Source organism: Octodon degus, unplaced genomic scaffold (assembly GCF_000260255.1).
Source record: "Octodon degus isolate 3935 unplaced genomic scaffold, OctDeg1.0 scaffold00305, whole genome shotgun sequence".
Classification (NCBI taxonomy): domain Eukaryota; kingdom Metazoa; phylum Chordata; class Mammalia; order Rodentia; family Octodontidae; genus Octodon; species Octodon degus.
This window is the reverse complement of record NW_004524881.1, coordinates 1,221,876-1,243,020: the sequence shown is the minus strand read 5'-3', so window position 1 is coordinate 1,243,020 and position 21,145 is coordinate 1,221,876. Positions and strand designations below refer to the sequence as shown.

The window sequence follows — 21,145 nt, the reverse complement described above, 5'->3', positions numbered from 1 at the left end:
TTGATCCTCAGGTCTATTTTATTGCCAGTACCATGCTGATTTTGTCACAGTAGCCTTGTAGTATAATTTCAAGTCAGGAATTGTAATGCTTCCTGCCTTGTCTTTATTGCCCAGGATTGCCTTTGCTATTCTAGGTCTTTTCTGGTTCCAAATAAATTTTACAAATGATTTCTCTAGCTCTGTGAGGTAAGCTGGTGGTAGTCTGATAGGCATTACATTAAATCAGTACAGCAATTTTGGGAGTATGGCCATCTTCACAATGTTGGTTCTTTCCATCCAGAAGAATGTAATATCTTTCCATTAGCAGCATTTTAATAAATATAGAAGAGGAGCCCACAGTCCCTTGGGTGAAATGCTGCATGCTGCACAGCCCTCGGCCTCCTCCCATTCACCCATCATCCTCTCTAGTGTCACTTAGGATCCCTCAAGCCTTGGAAATGCCTGTAAATCTCTACTGTACTGCTGTAAGGTTTAAGGACAATGACAAGAAAAAAATGTCTATACTTGTTTTGTACAAAAGCAATAACAGTGGGCTTTTGATTATTTAATTATTAGTTATTTATAAACTACCTATCAGTAGCTTAACTTTCCCAAAGAGTCCATACCTGATTGAATATAGACAGAATCCGTTAAACAGGCCAACTGTATATTAAATATAGTTCTCACTTAAAAACATCTGTGATTTAAGGAGTAGTATGTAGGCTTCCTTATTGACACATTTAAGCTGTAGCAGCAGATCTGATAACTGTGGTAGTTTTAAGGTGTGTATAGCTTTTGGTTTGTTTTGAGACAGGGTCTCACTATAGCTCAGAATGGCCCTGAACTCACTATGTAGCCCAGGCTGGTCTTGAGCTCATGGTGATCCTCCCGCTTCAGCTTCCTAAGCACTGCAATTATAGGAATGTGCCACCACCACTGCCCAGCAATTTTAAGATATTTCTGAACATCAATATTCCGAAGAGCTACATGGAAATACACACTGCCTGTGCCCTCTAGCAGTGAGTCACACGTACCAACAAGGCTTCTGTGGTGTAGTGCACACATGCTGAAGAAAAGACCACATATGAGAGTTGAGTGAGGAGGAAGGGTAACACTTTCCCATGGAAGTCACAGACAATCCTGAATTTATTCAGCAACCCCCTGGGATCCCTGAAGCTCTGTAAGATGATGCTAAACTGCCAGGATGAATTGCCAGACTCCCATACAGTGGGAGCACTAAGGGTTAGGGAGCGAGGGTTAGTTATACTCCTAGGACTGAGTGCCACACCAGGCAGCCCACTCACACCAACATATACAGTGACCCAGAAAACATTTCAGTGGAAGAATATTTAGCTCTGGGTTATAGTCACAATTCATGTCTTTCATTTTTTTTGGATATTTTATTTCTTAGAGCTGGGAGACTCACTGTGTTGCCCAGACTGGCCTCAATCTCCTGGGCTGAAGCAGTTCTCTTGCCTCAGTCTCTGGAGTAGCTGGGACTGTGCCAGTACAAGATTGCGCCCAAGGCCTTCTCACAAAGTCACATCCTCAGGTTTTCTTTTTTAAAGTGATTGCTGTTATTTTTAAATTTTTTCACATAGCGTTACTGGAATGCTGGACTTTTGTCTCATGGGGACAAAAAATGAAACCATGGACAGAAGGGGTAGGGTGCTAGCAAGTTACTTTAAACAATATAAAGGCAAGGAAGTGAAGGGTATGCATAAATTATTATAATATGCCATGAACTGCTTTGGAAAATACCTAGAAGAGGAACTGCTGGTCAAATGCAATTTTTTCAGTTTTTTCACAAGTCTCCATACAGATTTCCATAGTAATTGTGCCAGTTTACTCATTCACCAACAATAAAGGTTATGCTTCCCCTACAGACACTGCAGCATTTGTTACTGATTTTGTAAAGATAGCCATTCTTTCTGGAAATGGAATCTCAATATTGTTTTAATTTGCATTTCCCAAATGGCCAGAGATGTTGTACATTTTCTCATTGTGTTTCTTCATCTGAGGAGTGCTCTGTTTATTTCAGATGCCCATTTGTTGAGTAGGTCCTGAAATGTGTAGAGTATAATTATTTTGAGTTCTTTTTCTCAGGGATGAAACTGAGGACCTTGTGCTTGCCAGGCAGGCACTTAGGCCGCTGAGTTGAGTTCTTTATATAGCCTAGATCAATGGTGGTGAACCTATGGAATGTTATTTGTTTTTCTTTTACAACAAAAGATGTTAATGTTTGAGATTTTCCTGAACTAAAACTTCAGTATTCAAGTGTAGTTGCAATGTTGGCAGTTGGCAGTAAATTTTGGGTTGCAGTTTGGGAATTTACCATCACTAGCCTAGATACTAATTCTTCAGATTGGTGGGTTTTTTTTTGTTTTTTTGTTTTGTTTTGTTTTTGGTTGGGTCCTTTATGATTTTAAAATCAGGGTAAAGCTTGCTTCTAGGACAAACTTTGGAAGTACTACTTCCCTTTTGATTTCATTAAAAGGTTTGAGGAATACTGGTATTGTATGGTCTCTAAGGTTCTTAGAGAATTTGACAGTGAATCTGTTGGAAGGTGCTGGATTTTTCTTAGTTTTTTACTACAGTTTTACTGACTAATATTGGACTACTTAGGACTTTTATACCTTCTAGTGTTAGCTTTTTGTAGTTCATATATATCTAGAAATCTAGTCATTTCTAAATTTCCCACTTTAATAGCATACAGGTTCTCAAAGTAGTTGTCAGTAGTTGTCTCTTCTGGACTTTGGCAGAATTTGCCCTTTTCATATCAAATTGCATGGATTTGGGTCTTTTCTTTCCTTACGTTGGTAAGACTGGCAAAAGGTTTGTTTTGTTTATATTTTTCAAATAATTAACTTGATTATTGATTCTTTGAAATTTTAGTCTCAATGTCATTAATTTCTGGTCTAACATTTAAAATTTCCTTCCTTCTACTAGCTTTTGCTTTGAATTGTTCTTGTTTTTGTAGGACCGTATGGTACACTATTAGGTTATTTATTGGAGCTCACCTTATTTTTCTAATATGAGAGTTTACCATTTCAAACTTCTTTCTTAGGACTGCTTTCATTGTGTCCCACATGTTCAAGTATGTTGTAGTAGCATTACTGTTTGATTCTATGAACTAATTTTTTCCTTACTTTTTTGTTATCCATTGATTATTCAAGAGTGTACTGTTTAATTTCCATAGTCTGTTTTTTTGTTTTTGTGGAACCGGGGATTGAACTCAGGCCCTTGCACTTACCAGGCAAGCGCTTATGCTACTGAGCTATCTTCCTGGCCCCTTGCATAGTTTCTGTTGCCATTGATTTCTAGTTTCATTCCACTGTGATCAGATAATATATGTGGAATAATGTTTAATCACTTGCATTTATTTAAGCATGATTTATTGACTAGTATGTGTTCTTTTTTGGAGAAAGTCCAGAAAAGGGGCTGAGAAAAATATGTACAGAACACTCTGTAAATATCTATTAAGTGTATTTGTTCAAAAGTTTGATTCACTTCTGAAATTTATTTGTTGATATTTTTGGCCAGTTGATCTATTTGTGACATTAGGGCACTGAGATTCCCCCATAACAAATGCATTGATATTTGTCTGATTTCTCAACTTCATTAGTAGTTTATTTTATGAAGTTGGGCACCCCAGTATTTGGGACATACGTTTATAATTGTTACATCTTCCTATTAAATTGTTTCTTTAACCAGTATGTAGTGACTTTGTCTCTTCTGACTAGTTTTGGCTTGAAATCCACTCTGAACTACCATAGCTACTCTTTCTCTCATTCTTTTATATTGCATACTGTTGGGTTTTGTTTTCTTGATCCATGCTGCCAATCTGAGTCTTTTCATTGGGGAACTGAGGTGATAAATATTGAAAGTCATTACTGAAAGGTTATGACATATTCCTGTCACTGCATTATGTTCCTGTTGCTGATTCTTTTCCTCTTGCTTAGCTGCTCATTCTGCTAAGTATATTCATTCTTTTTGACTTATGAATATTGTCATATTCATTGTTTCTTTCTAGGATATCCTTGAGTTTTTGGTTTTTTTTTTCTAATGAATTGCTCATTGTGGAAACACTTTATTTTTCCATCAGCTTTGAAGAACATATTTACTGGATATAAAAATCGGGGTTGGAAATTATTTTCAGGGCTTGCAGCACTTTACTCCAAGCCTTCATGGTCTTCAAGGTTTATGTTGAGAAGTCTGCTGTAATTCCAGTATGTGATTCACTGCTTTCCACTAACAGCTTTTAAGATTTTTGTTACTGTGATGGTCTTCTAGTACTTTGAATTTAATGTGGCATGGAGAAGTTCTCTTTTGTTGTTTGGGTTCTATATGCCTCACTTATCTTATGTTTATTTGGGAAGTTTTCTGCAGTTATTTTTGTGAAAGGATTTTTTTTATAGTATCTGTGCTGTCTTCCAGTTTTTCACTTATTCCTCATGGTCTTAGTTACTCATAGTCTTCTTTGCATCATCTAGCAGCTGTTGGACCCATTTTCCATGTTCATGTGTGGCTTTTAAGGTATCTTTGAATAGTTGCTCTTGTTTTTTTTTTTTTTTTTTGTGCGCACGTGTGGGAAGGTGGGAAGTGGGGAAACTGGGAATGGTACTCAGGACCTCGTGCTTGCCAGGCAGGCAAAGTTCTACTAAGCTATATTCCCAGCCTGAGTAGCTGGTCTTTGAAGGCATCATTGTTCTGAAATTTTGTCTCTCAGTGTTTGTTTTTGTTGCCCATACTTTCATTACAATATTTCCAATGTTTCTGTGTATTTTGGGGACAGGATCTCACTTTATAGTTTAGGCTGGCCTCAAGCTCACAACAGCCCTCCTGGCTCAGCCTCCCAAGTGCTCGGACTCCAGGTGTGTGCCACTACTCCTGGCCTCAATACAGTTTTTAATTACCTAGATTTAAGATTAACTTTTCATGGACTCTAATTTGTGTTTTGCATCATTTTGTTTAGCTCAGCTAGCTCTTTGTTAGTGTCCTCTGAAAGTTCCTGGATCATTTTTTTATTATCACTTTATCTGTTTAGTTACATCTCTATGATCAAACTGAATACCTTGATAATCTATTTTCCAACTGCTGTTATCCTTTCAAGTAATTCAGGTGCACTTATTATGTTCTTTCCCTGGATCCCATGGGCTTGGCTATGGGAAAGTTGGGATTTCTCGGAGTCATTTTGTTGCCTTCTCATGTTTTATTGTTTTGATTGTTTTGTTCTGAGGTTTGTGTGTGCTCACAAACCTCAGAACAAAACTTTGCTATTACAAAGATCTCTCTTCTTTATAATTATGTACCCTAGGCATGGTTAACTATAGTCTTTTGCCTCTGCCCCAAGATTCAACCACTTCTGTTTGGTTAATTGGGAGGGGATGATGCAGTGTAATTTTGCAACACCCAGTTCTTTGGAATGTTGTCTAGTATTTATAATGCTACAAAAGTAATCTGGGTGTTGACTTGCAGAGAAAACTGATTAATAGAAACAGTTACATGATGCTGGTAATATCAAGCAAATCAGCTAATATCATCCAAGACAAATTAGATATTAACATACCATAAGAACCAATTATGTACCAGCCTTCACCTGAGAGAAATCCACAATTATAATGTAGACATTAACACAACCTGGGTATTGACTTACAACTAATATGTACTAAATGTAACAGCTATATCTCTACTAATGGTCAAAAAGAATTCAACAGTAATTTTATAATAAGCTACAAATTAAGATTAATAAAGCTTTATGGTTGTACTTTTAAAGATATAGGAGTTTTGAAGTTGGGGAATGGAAGAAGAAAATTTGGAAACCTTGAACTATGATGTGAGAAATAGGAAGAGAAGTATGACAGAAGATCCTATTCAAGAGATCTGGACATGGTGGTGCACACTGCAATGCCAGCATTTGGGAGGCTGAGGTAGGAAGACTGTTGCAAGTTCAAGACCAGCCTAGGCTACAAAGTGAGCCCAAGGCCAGCCTGAGACCCTGTCTCAAAAAGACAAAAAAAAAAAAAAAAAAAAAAAGAAAGAAAGAAAGAAAGAAAGAAAGAAAAAAGATCGTATTCATGAAAAGGGTGTTTGTGCAGTTAGGTAATGGCAACAAAAATATTGATGAGAAATAAAAGAAAATGCAAGAAAAAGAGAAACAAGGGAGGATAAAAATAAAGAAAAAAAGGGCTGGCCAGATAGCTCAGTGGACTAAAGCACCTATTTAAGCAAAGCTCAGATACTGGGATTCAATCCCTGGCACCACACACCATGCCTGGCACAATGAGACGGTGATTGACACTGGGTGTGGTGGCACGCACACCTACAATCCCAGCACTTGGGAGGCTCAAAACAGGATCAGTATCAGTCCAATCTGTGTAGTGAGACCCTGTAGACCCTGTACTAAATACATTTAAAAAAACACTCAAAGTAAGAGAAAAAAATTTTTAAAAATTAAAAGGGAAGAGAGGAGAAAATAAAGAAAAATGACAAGAAAAAGAAAAAAAGCAAGGACACAGGAAAATTCCCCAAGCCCCAGTAAATTAGTGAAGAATAAAGCAGAAAAAGAAAAAAATCACAGATGCACCACAAAAGAAAAGAAATTTTTCTATAGTTGTTATATTTATTTATTTAGTATTTTAGGGAAGGGTCTACAAGGTGTTCAGGGTCTCACTACTAGATCGGACTCATAGTGATCCGCCTGTTTACAGCCTCCCAAGAGCTGGGATTACAGGAGCACGCCACCATGCCCAGTCTCAATTGCCAGCTCAGCATGCCCCAGGGGCGGGGCTGGCACTGTGTACCATTTTCTTCTGGGATCTACAATTTTGGGGCAGTGACCACTCAACCGACACATGTCCCTGCTCATAATGATAGATAAAAAAGGCAGTCAGAATACAGGTACTATTCTAGATACAGGTACTAGCAAGTAGTAGGAGTAGAGGGGGCACAACAATGCCATGAATTTAAATCCAGAATAACTCAGGCTGAGCCTGACCTTTGGCCATAGGCGCAGGTTCTATGTCTTAATCTCACACCATTCAGTGGGTTCCTTTTTAGTGTGTTCGACTGCAGCCATACTCCATGACTGCCTATCACTCAGTCACAGTGGGAGTGTTACACTGTGAACCCTAAAGTGGAGCTGTCCTACAGGTGCTCTGAGCCCTGAGTTCAAACAATCAACTCTTCCCCAGAATGGTGTCTGACCAAACACTTTCCAAGGCTACAGCAGGTATGTGGGCTGGAACTGCTCACCAGCTGTTGCCTGTTGAAGGCCTCCTATGGCAGCAGATTCCCTCTGCCTCACCAGATTACAGCACCTACTAGTTCATTCTGCCGCCACATTTCTCCCTGAGGGCCCTGAATGTCTTAGCTTTCACTTTGTCTCCTAAGTTTGGTTTCCTCCCATGAGCTGCAAGCCAGGAGTCAGGGAAAAAATATACACTGTCATTTCCCTTCATGTTGTATTGTGTATCTTCAGTTTTGGTTTTTTTTTTTTTTTTTTTGTAGCCTGCTCAGCCCTCCCTGGGGGCGGGGCTGGTGTGGCATGTGGTACTGGGGATGCAACCTCAGTCCCTGTGTGCCTGCCTAAGCAGGCGCTTTAGACCACTGAGCTATCTTGCCAGTCCTCTCTCTAGCTTTTCATTTTCCAGTCAGATCCTTCTCAGTTCCAGATGATCTACCTTTCTTTTTTCCTTTTTTTGTTATTTTCTAGATCTCAGAAAGGCTAAGTTTTTACTCACTGTTCCACCCTTTTTTCTGACTCTGGCTAATCCTTTGTAATTGGTTAACAAGGTCCCAATATGGTTTTGAGCAGAAAGAGTGGAAGCAAATATTGCAGGAAAGCGTAGACCTTACCCTCCTCCTCTCAGAATCCTGAGTGAGCCCCGTGCTGTGCTGCCACGGTGCCTAGGGCAGTATCTCACAGTGACAAGGAATGAAAATGTGGACCAAAGAGGTAGGGTGCAAGTAAATTTATTTAAAAGATAGGTGAGAAAGTAGAAGTTACAAAGGCTTGGAAGTAAAGCTCCTGCTTGCCAGGATCGGGTTTTGAGTAGGTTACCAAGAAAGGCACACTGAGGGGTTTTAAGGGGTTTAGAAAGCAGCTCAGGCCATGATGCACACAGTATAATCTCCACCCCATAGGAGATCACATTTTTTAGGATCCATCAGGGCCTCTGTGTTCTGGAGCCACGGGCCTACCTGATGATGCCTTGGGGAGTTTCCAGACAACGGAAAGACACCTGGCAAGTGTTTTTGTGAGCGCTCCAAAGCACTGTGACTTAGAGGACTCAATTTTGGGGTTCCTGGCTTCATTTTGGAGCTGTTATCCTTACTGCCTAATAGAAATTTAACTCCTGTTTAATTATATCCTGTTACAGGAGGATATATTGCTAAATTGTCCCGGTTGGGCTTAAATTTATGACTCTCCTGTCTCAGCCTCCCAAGGTGTTGGGATTACAGACATGTAATCTACCATGCCTGGCTAGTTTTCTTTAAGCATGTAAAACTATTTTTTTTTGTATTTTTAAAAAATTTTTATTCTTTGATATATGGTCTCGCTATGCAGTTTGGACTCCTAGTGATCCACCTGTTTTCAGCCTCCCCAGCACTGGATTACAAGCGTGTGCCACCATACCTGGTTTCAGAGCCAGCACAGCGAGCCCAGGGACTAGGGCTGCCACAGCATGCAGAACCAGGAATCGAACTCTGGACCTTGGGCTTGCCAGGTAGGCATTTATGCCAGTGAGCTATCTCCCCAGCTCCAAAATTGCTTTTAAGAATGAAGACCCAGACTGGGGATGTGTGTGGCATGTGTCTGTAATCCCAGTACTTAGAAAGGCTGATGCAGAAGGACCACTGTGAGTTCAGGGCCAACCTGGACTTTCAAGTGAAGTTTGGGGGCCAGCGAGGTAGCCCAGTGTTTTAAAGTTCCTGCTTAGGCAAGCTTAGACAAAGCACAGGGACCACAGTTCAATTCCCAGCACCATATTCCTTGCCAGCCCTGCTTCCAGAACTGGTTAAGCTGGCCACACACCAAAAAAAGAAAAAAAGTGAAGTTCAAGGTCAGCCTGTGAACGGCATAGTATAACCCTGTCTGAAAAAGATGCCACCCCCCAACAAAAAGGACCCAGTGAGGATTCATGTACTTCTAGTCTCAGCTACTAAGTAGGCTGAGGTGGGAAGAAGGGCTGAACATGAGGCAAGGATTCTGATACAGTGTATCCAGACCCTGTCATACACACACACACACACACACACACACACACACACACACAAATAAATACACAAAAGCGTTTCCTTAAAGTTCTTTTTATATATGCCGGCAATCTGACAGCCTAGGAAACTTTTTAGACCTTGTCTCTAAATAAAATTTAAAAAAGGGGTAAAGCTGTAGCTCAATGCAGAGGTTGAATAGTACTATCAAAACAAAAATGTTTACCTTTGCTTTATAATTCTGAGTGTTGACTTAGATTAGATAATTCCACTATGACCCACAGTAATAGCATACACTTAGCTATCCCTGATTATGTGTTAGGCAACAGAACTGTTTGTGTCCCAACTTCATAGATAAGGAACCAAGGCACAGAGAGCCAGGTGGTTGCACAGGTAGCTTTCAAATGGGTCACCTGACTCAGGAGGCAGAGCTGGGGCACTTGATGTAGGGATCAGGAATTTTACCTCCATCTGCACCCGAGAATGACACTGAGTTACAAATGATGTCAGTCAGTAACCATACACTCTTTTTGTTATTATTTTGTTTTGTGTTGAGGCTCACAAACTGCTTTATGGTAGGTAACATTGCTAGCATCTAGAGCTCTTTAGATAATGACTACTTCTCAGGACATCTTCCAGGTATGGCTAACTTTTAGCCCTTTGGGTCTGCCCCAGGATCCTATCACCTCTGTTTATTAGGGAGAAAAAAATTGCAGCCTTTTTGGTCTAGTACCCAGTTCTTTGCTAATGGACACTGTAGTATTGGTATGACTCCAAGACAATCTAGGTATTGTCATACAAGGACAAACAATCAATAATGACAACTGTGTCACCTTTGCTGAAGTAATACAATCAGCAGCAAACACAAACTGGATAATGACAAATAATAACTAACACTTCAAAAGACTAAGTACAAGATCTATATAGAACAAACTCTAAGATAAATCAGGTAATTATATATAGTATGTACTCAGTAGAGCAATTTTACTGTCTTTCACAATACAGCAGTATTCAGCCACAGTAAAGTACAGTAAACCACCTACAGATTTATCAGGGTTAAACAGTACAGGTATGAAAGCAAGATAAAAGTGTAATCGATTACGAAAAATTAAGCAACGGAAGATGTGAAGAAGGTTGTAAGATTAATGTAAAGGATCCTATTAAAGAGAAGGGAGGGGCCAGGGAGATGGCTCGGTAGAATAAGCGCTTGTCTGGCAAGCGCAAGGGCCTGAGTTCAATACCCGGTTCTGCAAAAGAAAAAAAAAAGAGTAAAGGGAATGCGTAGTATTAGATAATAGTAACAGAAAAACACCAACTAGGAAAAGGATAAATAATAGGGAGCAGAGACTGAACTAGAGAGAAAAAAAAATAAAAAAATACTAAGAAAACAAGGTGAAAAATAGCAAGAAATGAAGAGAGAAGCAAGGACTTATTCAAACAGATAAAAAGCAAAATAATACTTTTAAAAGAGAACAAGAGAATGTGGGTGATAAAATTTCAAACTCCACCAAAAGTCAGTCAAAAACATACTAATAGGGAGCAAAGAAAAAAATTGGGTTAAATGAAGGGAAAAGAAAACAGAGAAAAATTCCTATGTAAAGTCATCTCTTTGCCCCTCTTGGAAGTCTGTGGGCCTGTGCAGAGGTTTCCAGTTTAAGGGGATCCCTCTCCATAAACCTGTTTGTGGCCATTGCCCCAGCTGGAGCCCAGAAAATGTGTGGGGCATTGGGTTCTAAGGTGGCTGGTGCGGATTCCTGCTGGTAGTAGGCAATATTGGGTACTTGATGTCTATTCTGGTGACCATGGGAGTAGCTGCTGGCACCAGGCGGAGGCGCATGTGTTACCGCGGCACGAAGGGGCTCCCATGCCCCAGCTGTCCTGTGAGGCTGGGTCGGGGCAGCCATGAGGGAGCAGCCAGAAGCACTAGGCACAGGGAGTGTCCCAGGGAGAAGGAACATGCTGCCTGCTCCCTCTCCCGACAGACACACACACGTTTTCACTTGGGGAGAGACTTTCAGCAGGGGGCAGGAACAGGGAGCACAGTGATTGGGAAAATGCTCCAGCCTAAGGTCCGTTCACCTCTTTAGTAATTGCTTAGAAGCCAAGTGTGGTGGAACGGGCCTATAATCCCAGCATTTGCGAGACTGAGGAAGGACGATCACCAAGAGTTCAAAGACAGCCTGGGCTACATAGTGAGTTCAAGGCCAGCCTAAAGTTGGTAGGGATTCCCTGTTTTAAAAAACCAAAACCAATAAGTGTTGACAGCGCTTCACCTTCCTCTCCAACATCTGAGGCCAGTCCATTTTTCATTGCTTGCCTGTGGCACCCAGCATGACAGGTTTAGACAAGAGGGAGAAGAAATGAAAGGGTAGTGAATTCCACAAACTAGTTTTAAAACTACATAAAGGAGGGGATAAGGGAGGCCCTGAGAGTCACTAGATTATAAAGGGATGACCTTAAAAGCCCCGGGTGGGGAGTAGCTTCTCACGGCCTTGTGAACACATCCGGCCCTCTCGGTCTCTTCAGGAGGAAGTGGCTGCCTCTCCACGGCCAGCCCCACGCAACTGCACGCAACTGTGCGGGCTATAGATGTGATTGTAGTCACGGACTCACCTGTAGGTGTAGGGCCCCACTTCCTCCAGCAGAGGGCGCTCCCCGCGGAGGATCTCCTCTGGGTTGGTGACGTTGAAGAAGTAGAACTGGGTGTATACGGGCAGCGGAGGGTTCTCCCAGGAGTGAAAGACCTCAGTTCCGTTCCGCAACACCACGCGCTAGGAGAGAAGCCGAGAGGATACTTACACAAATACAGGACAAGGGCCAGCCAAATGGCTAAGCGGATTAAAACACCTGCAAACAAGTGCCTGCGAAGCGGCCAGATCCCTGGGCCTGCCATGCCAGCCCCGCCCCCGGGGCGCACTGAGAGGGCCATTGAGACTGGGCATGGTGGCCATGCCTGTAATCCCAGCACTTGGGGGGCTGAAAACAGGCGGATCACTATGAGGCCGATCTAGTAGTGAGACCCTGAACGCCCTGTAGACCCTTTCCTAAAAGTACAGGAAAAAAAAAAAAAAAAAAGATTAAACTGGAGAGTTTTACAGGTAAATGGATGCAACTTGAGACCATAGTTATAAGTGAAATAAACCAGATAAATATGTGTAAACATTGCATTGTCTTCCTAGTGAGATTATACTGTCTTCCTGTAAGAAGCTGAAAGAGTATATAAGGTCCAAAATGGACAACAGATATTGCAAAAGAAGAAACTTCAAGAAGAAAGGAAGGCCGGGGATGTAGCTCAGTGCTATAGCACCTGCCTGACAAGCATAAGGTTCTGAGTTCAATTCCCGGTAATCCCCCACCACAAAAAAAAGGAACAGAAACTGGATGGAGGAATGGAGAAAAGAGAGGAGAAAAGCTAGAAGAAAAGCTAATATATACTTAATCATAGTTATACTACTAATTTCTCTTAATTCATTGAAAAGAAAGGCTTCTGCCAATATTGTTTGGACAATTAAATGCCAGTATCTGGTATTCTCAGTAACTAAAGATAATAGGAGGCTGGGGCAAGAGGGTCTTAGAGATTTGGAGAGCAGTCTGAGCTACAAAGTCAGCTCAAAGCCAGCCTGAACTGCATAGCATACCCTGTCTGAAAAAGACAAAAGACAAAAAAAGAAAAAAAGTATTAATCACTGTTACGCTATTATCCTGTTTTTGATTTTTTTTTTTTATTTCTCTTTAAAATAAAAAACCTGAAGAGCCAGCGAGATAGCTCAGCAGACTAAGCACCTGCTTAGGCAAGTACAGGGACTAGTGTTCAATCCCCACCATCATAAACTGCACTAGCCCTGCCTCTGGGTGCACTGAGCCTAGACCAGGCGTGATAGGAGGATCATTATGAGTCTGAGCTATGTAGTGAAACCCTGTACCAAATATGTAAAAAATAATAATAAACCTGTAGTAATAAAAACAAAATACTTTGAAGAATCATCGGAGTCAAAGTTTCTGAGGAAGACTCATGAACAAGACCAAGAGCACTTCAGAAAGACCTGAGCTTGTTCCATATTTCTCATCCACTCTTTGTATTGTTGTTCAGGACATCAAATGTCATCTGAAACATCACCAGGTTTTATTGAGACTTCTGGTGCTGAAAGAAAGCAAGACTTAAGTGAAGACCAGGAGGAGGGTCAGAAACCAACAGTAAGTGAAGGGTTGAGCCAGCATCTAAACACCAAATGAAGAAGTTAATGATGCAGAAACAATGGGAAAAACAAGAATTCCGCAAACAAAAGTGGAAGGAAAAACACAAGAGGAAGAAATTAGAGCAACAATGTCAACTGGAGTCAAACTCAGATGGACACGACAGGAAACGTGCTCAATGACACTCCGCCTTATCACTGACTGCAGACTTGATTTGATGGTCTTAAAAGGTAATAAAAAACATCATAAGCAGATTCAGTTATGTTATTCAGAAAACCCAAGAGGGGTGCATCCTGTGCAGTTTTACTTGAAAAGCCATGGAAGCCTGTTGAAAAAGAACATGGATGAAAGTGACAAATGATGGGTCAACTTGAAGGATATCCACATCAAACTAGAGCACTATAGTGAACTCATAAAAAAAGACCTGGTCTATCTTACATCAGACTCCCCTAATGTCCTGCAGGAATTTGATGAGTCAAAGGCCTGTGTGATTGGAGGACTGGTTAATCACAACCATCACAAAGGACTCACGATAAACAAGCACCAGATTATGGGACTAATCATGCCCAGCTTCCCCTTGGAAATTTTTTTGGTTTTGTCTTTGTTTTTTTGCAGTGCCGGGGATTGAACTCAGTACCTTGCACTTGCCAGGAAAACGTTTATTCTACTGAGCTATATCCCCGGCCCACCTTTGGAAATTTTGTGAAAACGAATAGTTGGAAAGTTCTGGCAGTCAATCATGTATTTGAGATTTTTCTGGAATACCTATGAACAAGAGACTGGCAAGAAGCATTTTTTCCTATTTACCCCAACCAAAAGGAGCTGTTCCCACAGACAAAGCCTATGGCAGTTCTCTCCAGCCAGCATGCTGCCAGAGCTGCAGGTGGGTCAGACAGTGAGCGGGTATACAGAAGGCAGGCACTGGATTCACCACATCCAGAGGAAGCACAGGATGAGAAGGCCTGCTGAGTCTGCAGTGAATCTTGCACACCATTGCCAAGTGGTTCTCTTTGCACTTAGGGATACATTAGGAGGATGACAATCAAGGCACCTCTGAGAACAGTCACCTTGGAACAGAATATTATTTTTTCTTATTTATCTTGTGAACTTAAAATCTTTTTTAAACTAAATAACAAAAAGCCTCTTATACTTTTAAGAACTAAGATTTAAACATGTATATCTTTTTTTGTTAAGGTATGAATAAGAGTTTTAGAAAATTTTACTTTATTACCTTCATGGGTGTCTTAGTTACTCTTCTCTCATTGCTGGGATAAATACCCAACACTCAAAATAAAAAAAAGGAAAGGTTTATTTAGCTCACAGCTGCTTGGAGGTTTCAGTCCATACTCAGCTGGGTCCAAGGCAGTGGCACAAAATAGAGGGTAACTTTTCATGGCGGTGGCAAAGAGCAAGAGCACAAGGGAGAAGTAGCAGCAGCTCAAGCAGCTAGCTCCTCTTTCCTCCTTACATTGTAATGCAAACTACCTGCCCCAGGGCAGGTGCAGCATCCACACCCACAGTAATCAATCACAAACTCCAGAAGCCGCCCCAGGACTGCATAAGGCTTTGGGGGGACAACTATACACAAACCATAACAATGGGGTAGTAGTGTACCTTCATTTTCATTCATTTAGTAGAATATATTTTCCAGAATGTACTGCAAAAAAATACCTTAAATTTGGGAAGAAATGCAGTTTGTTGAATGCAACTTCATCTCCTGGGGCTGTGGAGTCCTCCCCGTGCCCCCTTTTATTGTCTGTCATGGAAATAACCATGCAGAGTTGAGAATCTCTTTAATACATTCTCTTAATTGAATGCTAATAAATTATTTCAGTTATACAACTGTTTGCTGGCTAGATTCATAAGGCTGTTACTTTTGAAGGATCAATTTCATCTTTACTGAATTTAAAATAAAGTGGATCTTAGCTATCTTTTACTTCTAATTTTTTTAATATAATATTTGTTGTCTTTTAAGGTGAAAAAAAGGGAAATCATTCCAAAGCAGATGAGAAGAGCAACCTAACAGCAATGGCAAATGCACTTGTGCGGTGTCCGTGCATCAGGCAAGTGTGGGGCTTCTCAAAGCACATGCTCATCTACAAATTTTTATTTGAAACTCTACACCTCAGATGCCTAGCACTAGGTACATACTGGAGAAATAATTGTTCAGTTATGTGAATGTACCACTAGACAAGTTGCACAGTGGCTTCCGTGGACTTTTCTCAAAGATGGTGGAGAGATGTGCTTGGTCATAGTGTCACGCAACACATTAAGACTTAACTACACTCAGCAGGCCTTAAATGACACTGCAGCTGGTCAGTCACCTCAGTGAAGAAGTAAATTTAATGAAGCAAGCCATCCTCCAAAATCGGAGGGCATTAGACAGTCTTACAGCAGTGGGAGGTGGTGCTTGTGCAGTTGTAAGCTGAATATTGTATGCACATCCCTGATCCTTCTGCTAATATCCTGATGGCTGCCCAAGATATTAAGCAACAGATTAATGCCCTGTCAAATTATGAATTTCCTGGACACTTATCCTCCTTATGAAAAACTACTACTGGCTTCTATGGTGGGAACCTTCTTTGACTGTATTAATAATTGTCCCATTGATGTTATTATTTGGCTCATGCACACTTCATTGTTCCTGTGGCCTTGTCTCCAGACTTAAAGCTACATGACTACCCAAGGCAAGAACACCTGCATCTCTTGAGGGCCTTTAGATAGACCCTCTGTGGAGTATCTCTGACTCCCAGTCACAACTACAACCTTCTTCAGCTGGAATTAGCCAGGACAGTCTTTACCCTTTGCTCCCACATGGCAGTTATGGGTACTTCTTCATAGGGGGGAATATTATAGCTAGCTACATTAGGTAAAAACATAGTAGGCAGTCAGACAGGGCCAGACCTGTGAGGGAGTCGGCAGCAGATGAAGACATCAGAACACTGGCCGGAGATGCACCTGAAGAAGACTGGAGTCACAGTGGCCAAATTCTGTACATCCTTAAGGGATTGGTGGGAATACAAGGTTTTTTTGTTTGTATTTCGTTACTATTACTATTTTTGTTTTTTGAGACTGAGTCTTCTTGTCATACAGGCTCAACTTGAACTCACTACATAGCCCAGCCTGGCCTCAAACTCACAGCAGTTCTCCTGTCTCAGCCTCCCAAGTGATAGGACTACAGGCATGTGCCACACACCTGGCAGTACCACCCTTTTGAGATTTCCTATATCTCATTAAAGACTGACTGTTCTCTCCTACCCACTAGGACAAACGCTAAGACTAAGAATACCGACTACAGATTATAGACCAAGGTTAATGATGTCATTCATCTGCCTTTGCTACTACTAGATCAAGCTTACCTACATGTCTTTCTTTACTTATAATCCTAATGGTTTGTCATAATTTTGTACCCCTCTCTTGATTTTGCTCTATTAAGCCTCCCCTATAAAGTGGAGTACACAGCAAACCCCTCCAGTCTCCAGAGCTGTCTCTCATTAAACTTCCTACTCTTAACCTCCATCATTTCTCAGAATTCAGTTTTTTGAAACCTGAACTCAGTGCATCAGAGATCTAGTAGGTTGGGAGTTTTATTTCCCCTATACCCTATAACAACTAGGTCGGACAAGGGGCCCTCACAGTTTTTATCTTGTCATTTCTTGTTTTATTAAGGAGTCAAGCCTGTAAGAAAGCTAAGGCAGGAGGATCTCTATGATTTCAAGGCCAGCCTGGACTATACAATGAGACCTTGCTTCAAAAAAATAAAAACAAAAACAACAGGAGGAGTCAAGCCCTCTACATGTTTATTTCTATGGTCCAGTCAAAGCAGGTAAGGCAAATCAAGCAACTAGGTTTGACAACACTTGCTGATTCTCTCAGAGCTCACAATTCTAGGGGGCTTTTTACCAAAAACCAGGGATATGACTTAGCAGAAGCAGCACCTGCCTGGCAAGTGCAAGGTTCAATCTCTGGTGCTACCAAAGCAAAAAACCCCAAAACACAAGATGTGTGTAAGCTGTCCAAAACTGCAGTCAGACCCTGTCCTTTCATACAGGAAAATTCTCCACACAGTGATTGTTGGTCAGGAAAAATCAGTGCTCATCCTGAATAGGAAAGAAAACAGTGAAATCCAGCGATTTGGTTGGGGGCAGGAGGGACTGTAGGCCCATAGCCGGAACAAAGGCCATGATGAACTGGGCCTCATTTCCGTCCCCTTCTCCCTCCCTTGGGTCCATCAGTAATACTTTACAGAACCTAACATTCACTTAAAAAAATAAGTGAATATTTCTTCCTCTTACAGAAGTACTTTGTTGAGGAAAAACAGGAGACCTCAGTCGTGCCTGACTAGTTATTAGACATGTAGTGCAAAAGCTGACAATTTTTCCTGTCTGGGTGTTTTTGTGTTTGTTTTTTGCGGAACCGGGGATTGAACTCATGCTCTTGCCTATTCCAATGAGCCATCTCCCCGGCCCTGACAATTTTTGTTGATACATGGGCTCACTCTGGAGTTGTCTGGCTGGGAACTCATGATAATCCTCTTGCCACCACCTTCTGAGTGCTGGAATCACAGGCATATGCCAGCATTGCTATTAGAGATACAGTTCTTAGATTTTGAGGGTGACTTAAACATTAACAGCCTAGCTCTATTCCACCACAAGATTTCCACCTTTGCAGTTCACCTGCTGGTCTCATCCCCTCACAGAATGTTCAACATCATCTGCCTTTTTCAGTTAACAGATCATTAAGTGTATTGCTTATTTCCACTTATTCTTCATAATTTTACTGATTGCTTTCTACTCAGTGAAATATACAAACTTTGATAGGCTCTTGCTATTGGGTTGCTGACCTTGAACTCACAGCCACCCTTCTGCATCAGTCTCTGGATTGCCTGCTCAGCCAGCTCTCCTGTAATCCACATCACAGGCTAGCCAGCAGCCCCTGCCCCACCTGCGGCAGCCTCCACCTCCTGTCCATGCAGAGGGAGGCACCTCACTGGCAGGATCAAAGAGAAACCAAATCTGAACAGGGTCTCAGTCTCAGGGAAGGGCTGCTCCAGGTAGACAGGATACAGCACTCAGAAGAATGTGTCCACAGAGCTTTCCCCAGGAGGCCCAAGTATTAGGAGAAAGCGCTTGTCTTTCCCAGGAAGGAGTTAACAAGGCTGAAAAAGTGGATGGAGTGGGTAGGGAAGCCAGGTGCATGGGAGGACAGGATCTACATGATCAGAATCCCTCTGCACACTCACTGTGCTGACAGGTGTGGAGAATTTTAGGAGAAAGGTTTTGTCAAAGAAAATCACTTTGTTTAAAAACAAAAATAAAGTACTTGACATGGTAACGCACACCTGCAATGCTAGTACTTGGGAGGCTGAGGAAGATGGATGGCAAGCTTGAGGCCAGCCTGGACAACTTAGTGAGGCCTTGTCTCACAATAAAATGGGCCAGGGACATAACTCATTGGTAGAGAAACCCTGGGTTCAAACCTAGTACTGGTGGAAGAAGGGGGGACCACTCAAGAGCCTAGCTGTCGTGAGTTAGCAGATGGTAGCTACTCCGGTTTCACCCAGGTGTCAAGGTGGGAGACAGGTGTCCAGGTCAAAGCAGCGAGACCCGTTCTCAGGGGGGAGGTGAGCTCTGCTCTACAGTCTGACTTGGACTTGTCCCTGGAACTTTCAGGATACAAAGAACATTTAGGAAAAGCAAATTTGCTAACACTGACAAACAGTGTTTTGACAAACACTGACAACAATGAAACAGCCCTTGACATATGGCCAGTGTCCCAGCCAATACACCCTGAAGGTGTCTCCATGTCACAGGCTTGTCTCCTCTGCCTTGGCCCCTTCTGAGCTGAGTCGATGACATCCAGGTTCCCCTATCCCCCTTTATTTTATGCAGACCTCCCTTTTAACAGAAGGGTCCTCCCTACACTTTTAATGTGTTTCTTTTCCTCCTCCCACAGCTGGACTGTGGCCAAGGACCAGCTGTAATATCCAGGACAGATGCTAGGCACAGCCACACACAGACAGCACACAAGGAGTGGGAGGAGAGAGGGCAGCTGTAGAGACAGCCATCCAAATTTCACACATAGCCACCTCTTTATTTTTATCTTGACTTTCAGCTCCAAGGCCAGCTGCAGCCTGCCTGGCTGGGGCTGTGCTAGGGGTTTTATATTCCACATTTCTGAGCCTAATGTGGATCCTACAAGCTGAGGGTTCCTGGCTTTGGGGTTTGTATCAGTCACAGTAGCAGAGAATAAAACAAAACAACATACACACAAAAAGAACTCCCATTTTACAGGTAAGGAAATACAGCACAGGCTTTCCCACGCAACAAAACAAAATACCTACTTAAATTTGAATTTCAGGGGCCACCGAGATAGCTACATGGTTTAAGCACCTGCCTAGGCAAGTACACTGACTTGGGCACAATCCCCAGTACCACGTGCTTTGCTGACCCTGCCTTGAGCATGCCAGAAAAACATAAAATAAAATTGAATTTCATATAAGCAACAAAGAATTTTTTAATTGATAGATATTGTCTGGGCTGTCCTTATTTCTTTCTTCTTTTAATTAGGAATTAAACCCAGGGCCTTCATACTGGGTTACATCCCCAGCTTTTAAGCCCAGGTCTCACCAAGTTGCTAAGTTGTAAGTTGCCTGGGCTGGGCTTGAGCCTTGAGACCTGGGATTTCAGGCATGCACCATCACACGTGGCAAAAAAATGCTTTAATTCTTAAGCAATGGCTACTGAAGGATTTAGGGGTGCAGTGTTGTGGTACCTGCAACTTAATCTTCAAATAATTGTCTAAAAAGTATATCAGGAAGAGATGAAAGTAAGGTCCAGAAGATAGCTCAGCGGCATTACCACCACCTGGCAAGGGCAAGGTCCTGAATTCAATCAAAAAAGAGATAAAGTAAATATGGCAGGATCTTAATTGATAACACACCCAAAGTGGACAGAAATACTGTATGAGGTACACTTACTCTCAAATATTTGTTACTTACCTGGACTTATATTTAACATGGTGCATGTTTAAAAATTTACTTTTTATCATAGTAACAGACATTGCCATTAATCCTACTCAGAGTATTCCCAGTTACTTTGTTTGTTTTCCCATTTCCTTTGAAAACACAAATCCCATCATTGCTGCCACTTTCTAAAGCAGGGCTGGAGGCTCTCTTTCCTAAGTGCTTATGTGCACTCTCCCAGCTGCTGCAAGTCCTTATTCTTTAGAATGCATGCCTTGCATGGCCATTGTGATTCAGGGATGAGCCAGAAGTCACAAGTACCAGAGCCAGTGAAAAAAGTGAGGACATAGAGTACTATAATGTTTGTATTTGAAATAAATTATTGTAAATAATCAAGGTGATCACCAATTCAGTTAATGTTTAAGTAAGTGTACTATATAGTGAGAAGACTATTAATCTCCAAGTACCCAAATGTTCCTCCTTGCTCCATATATATATTATCCTGTTACTCTTGGCAATGTGTCTTTTACTAAAATCAGATTTATTTATTTATTTATTATGTATTTGGTTGTTGCAGGGTCTCACTACACAGCTTAGACTCATGATCCTCCTGCTTTCAGCCTCCCCAGCACTGGGATTACAGGTGTGCACCACCATGCCTAGCTGGCTCAGCCTGCCCTGTGGGTGGAGCTGGCACAGCATGTGGTGCTGGGGATCGAACCACAGGGTCCAACTTCTGTCCCTGTGCTTGCCTAAGCAGGGGCTTTAATCTGCTGAGCTATCTCACTATAT

The 21,145-nt window shown here is 41.7% G+C and overlaps 1 protein-coding gene and 2 pseudogenes across 1 annotated transcript in view; 1 reads left to right on the top strand and 2 right to left on the bottom strand.

Moving 5' to 3' along the window:
- The window catches only part of LOC105741137, a 16,548-nt pseudogene extending 5,516 nt beyond the window's left edge, over positions 1-11,032 (bottom strand).
- The window catches only part of Scarb2 (scavenger receptor class B member 2), an 81,561-nt gene that overhangs the window by 47,597 nt on the left and 12,819 nt on the right, over positions 1-21,145 (bottom strand). Inside the window, exon 2 of the mRNA XM_004647424.2 lies at positions 11,809-11,966. Within this exon, the coding sequence (XP_004647481.1) occupies positions 11,809-11,966 (158 nt within the window). The remainder of the gene's footprint in view (positions 1-11,808; positions 11,967-21,145) is intronic.
- LOC105741136 lies at positions 13,294-14,358 on the top strand (annotated as a pseudogene).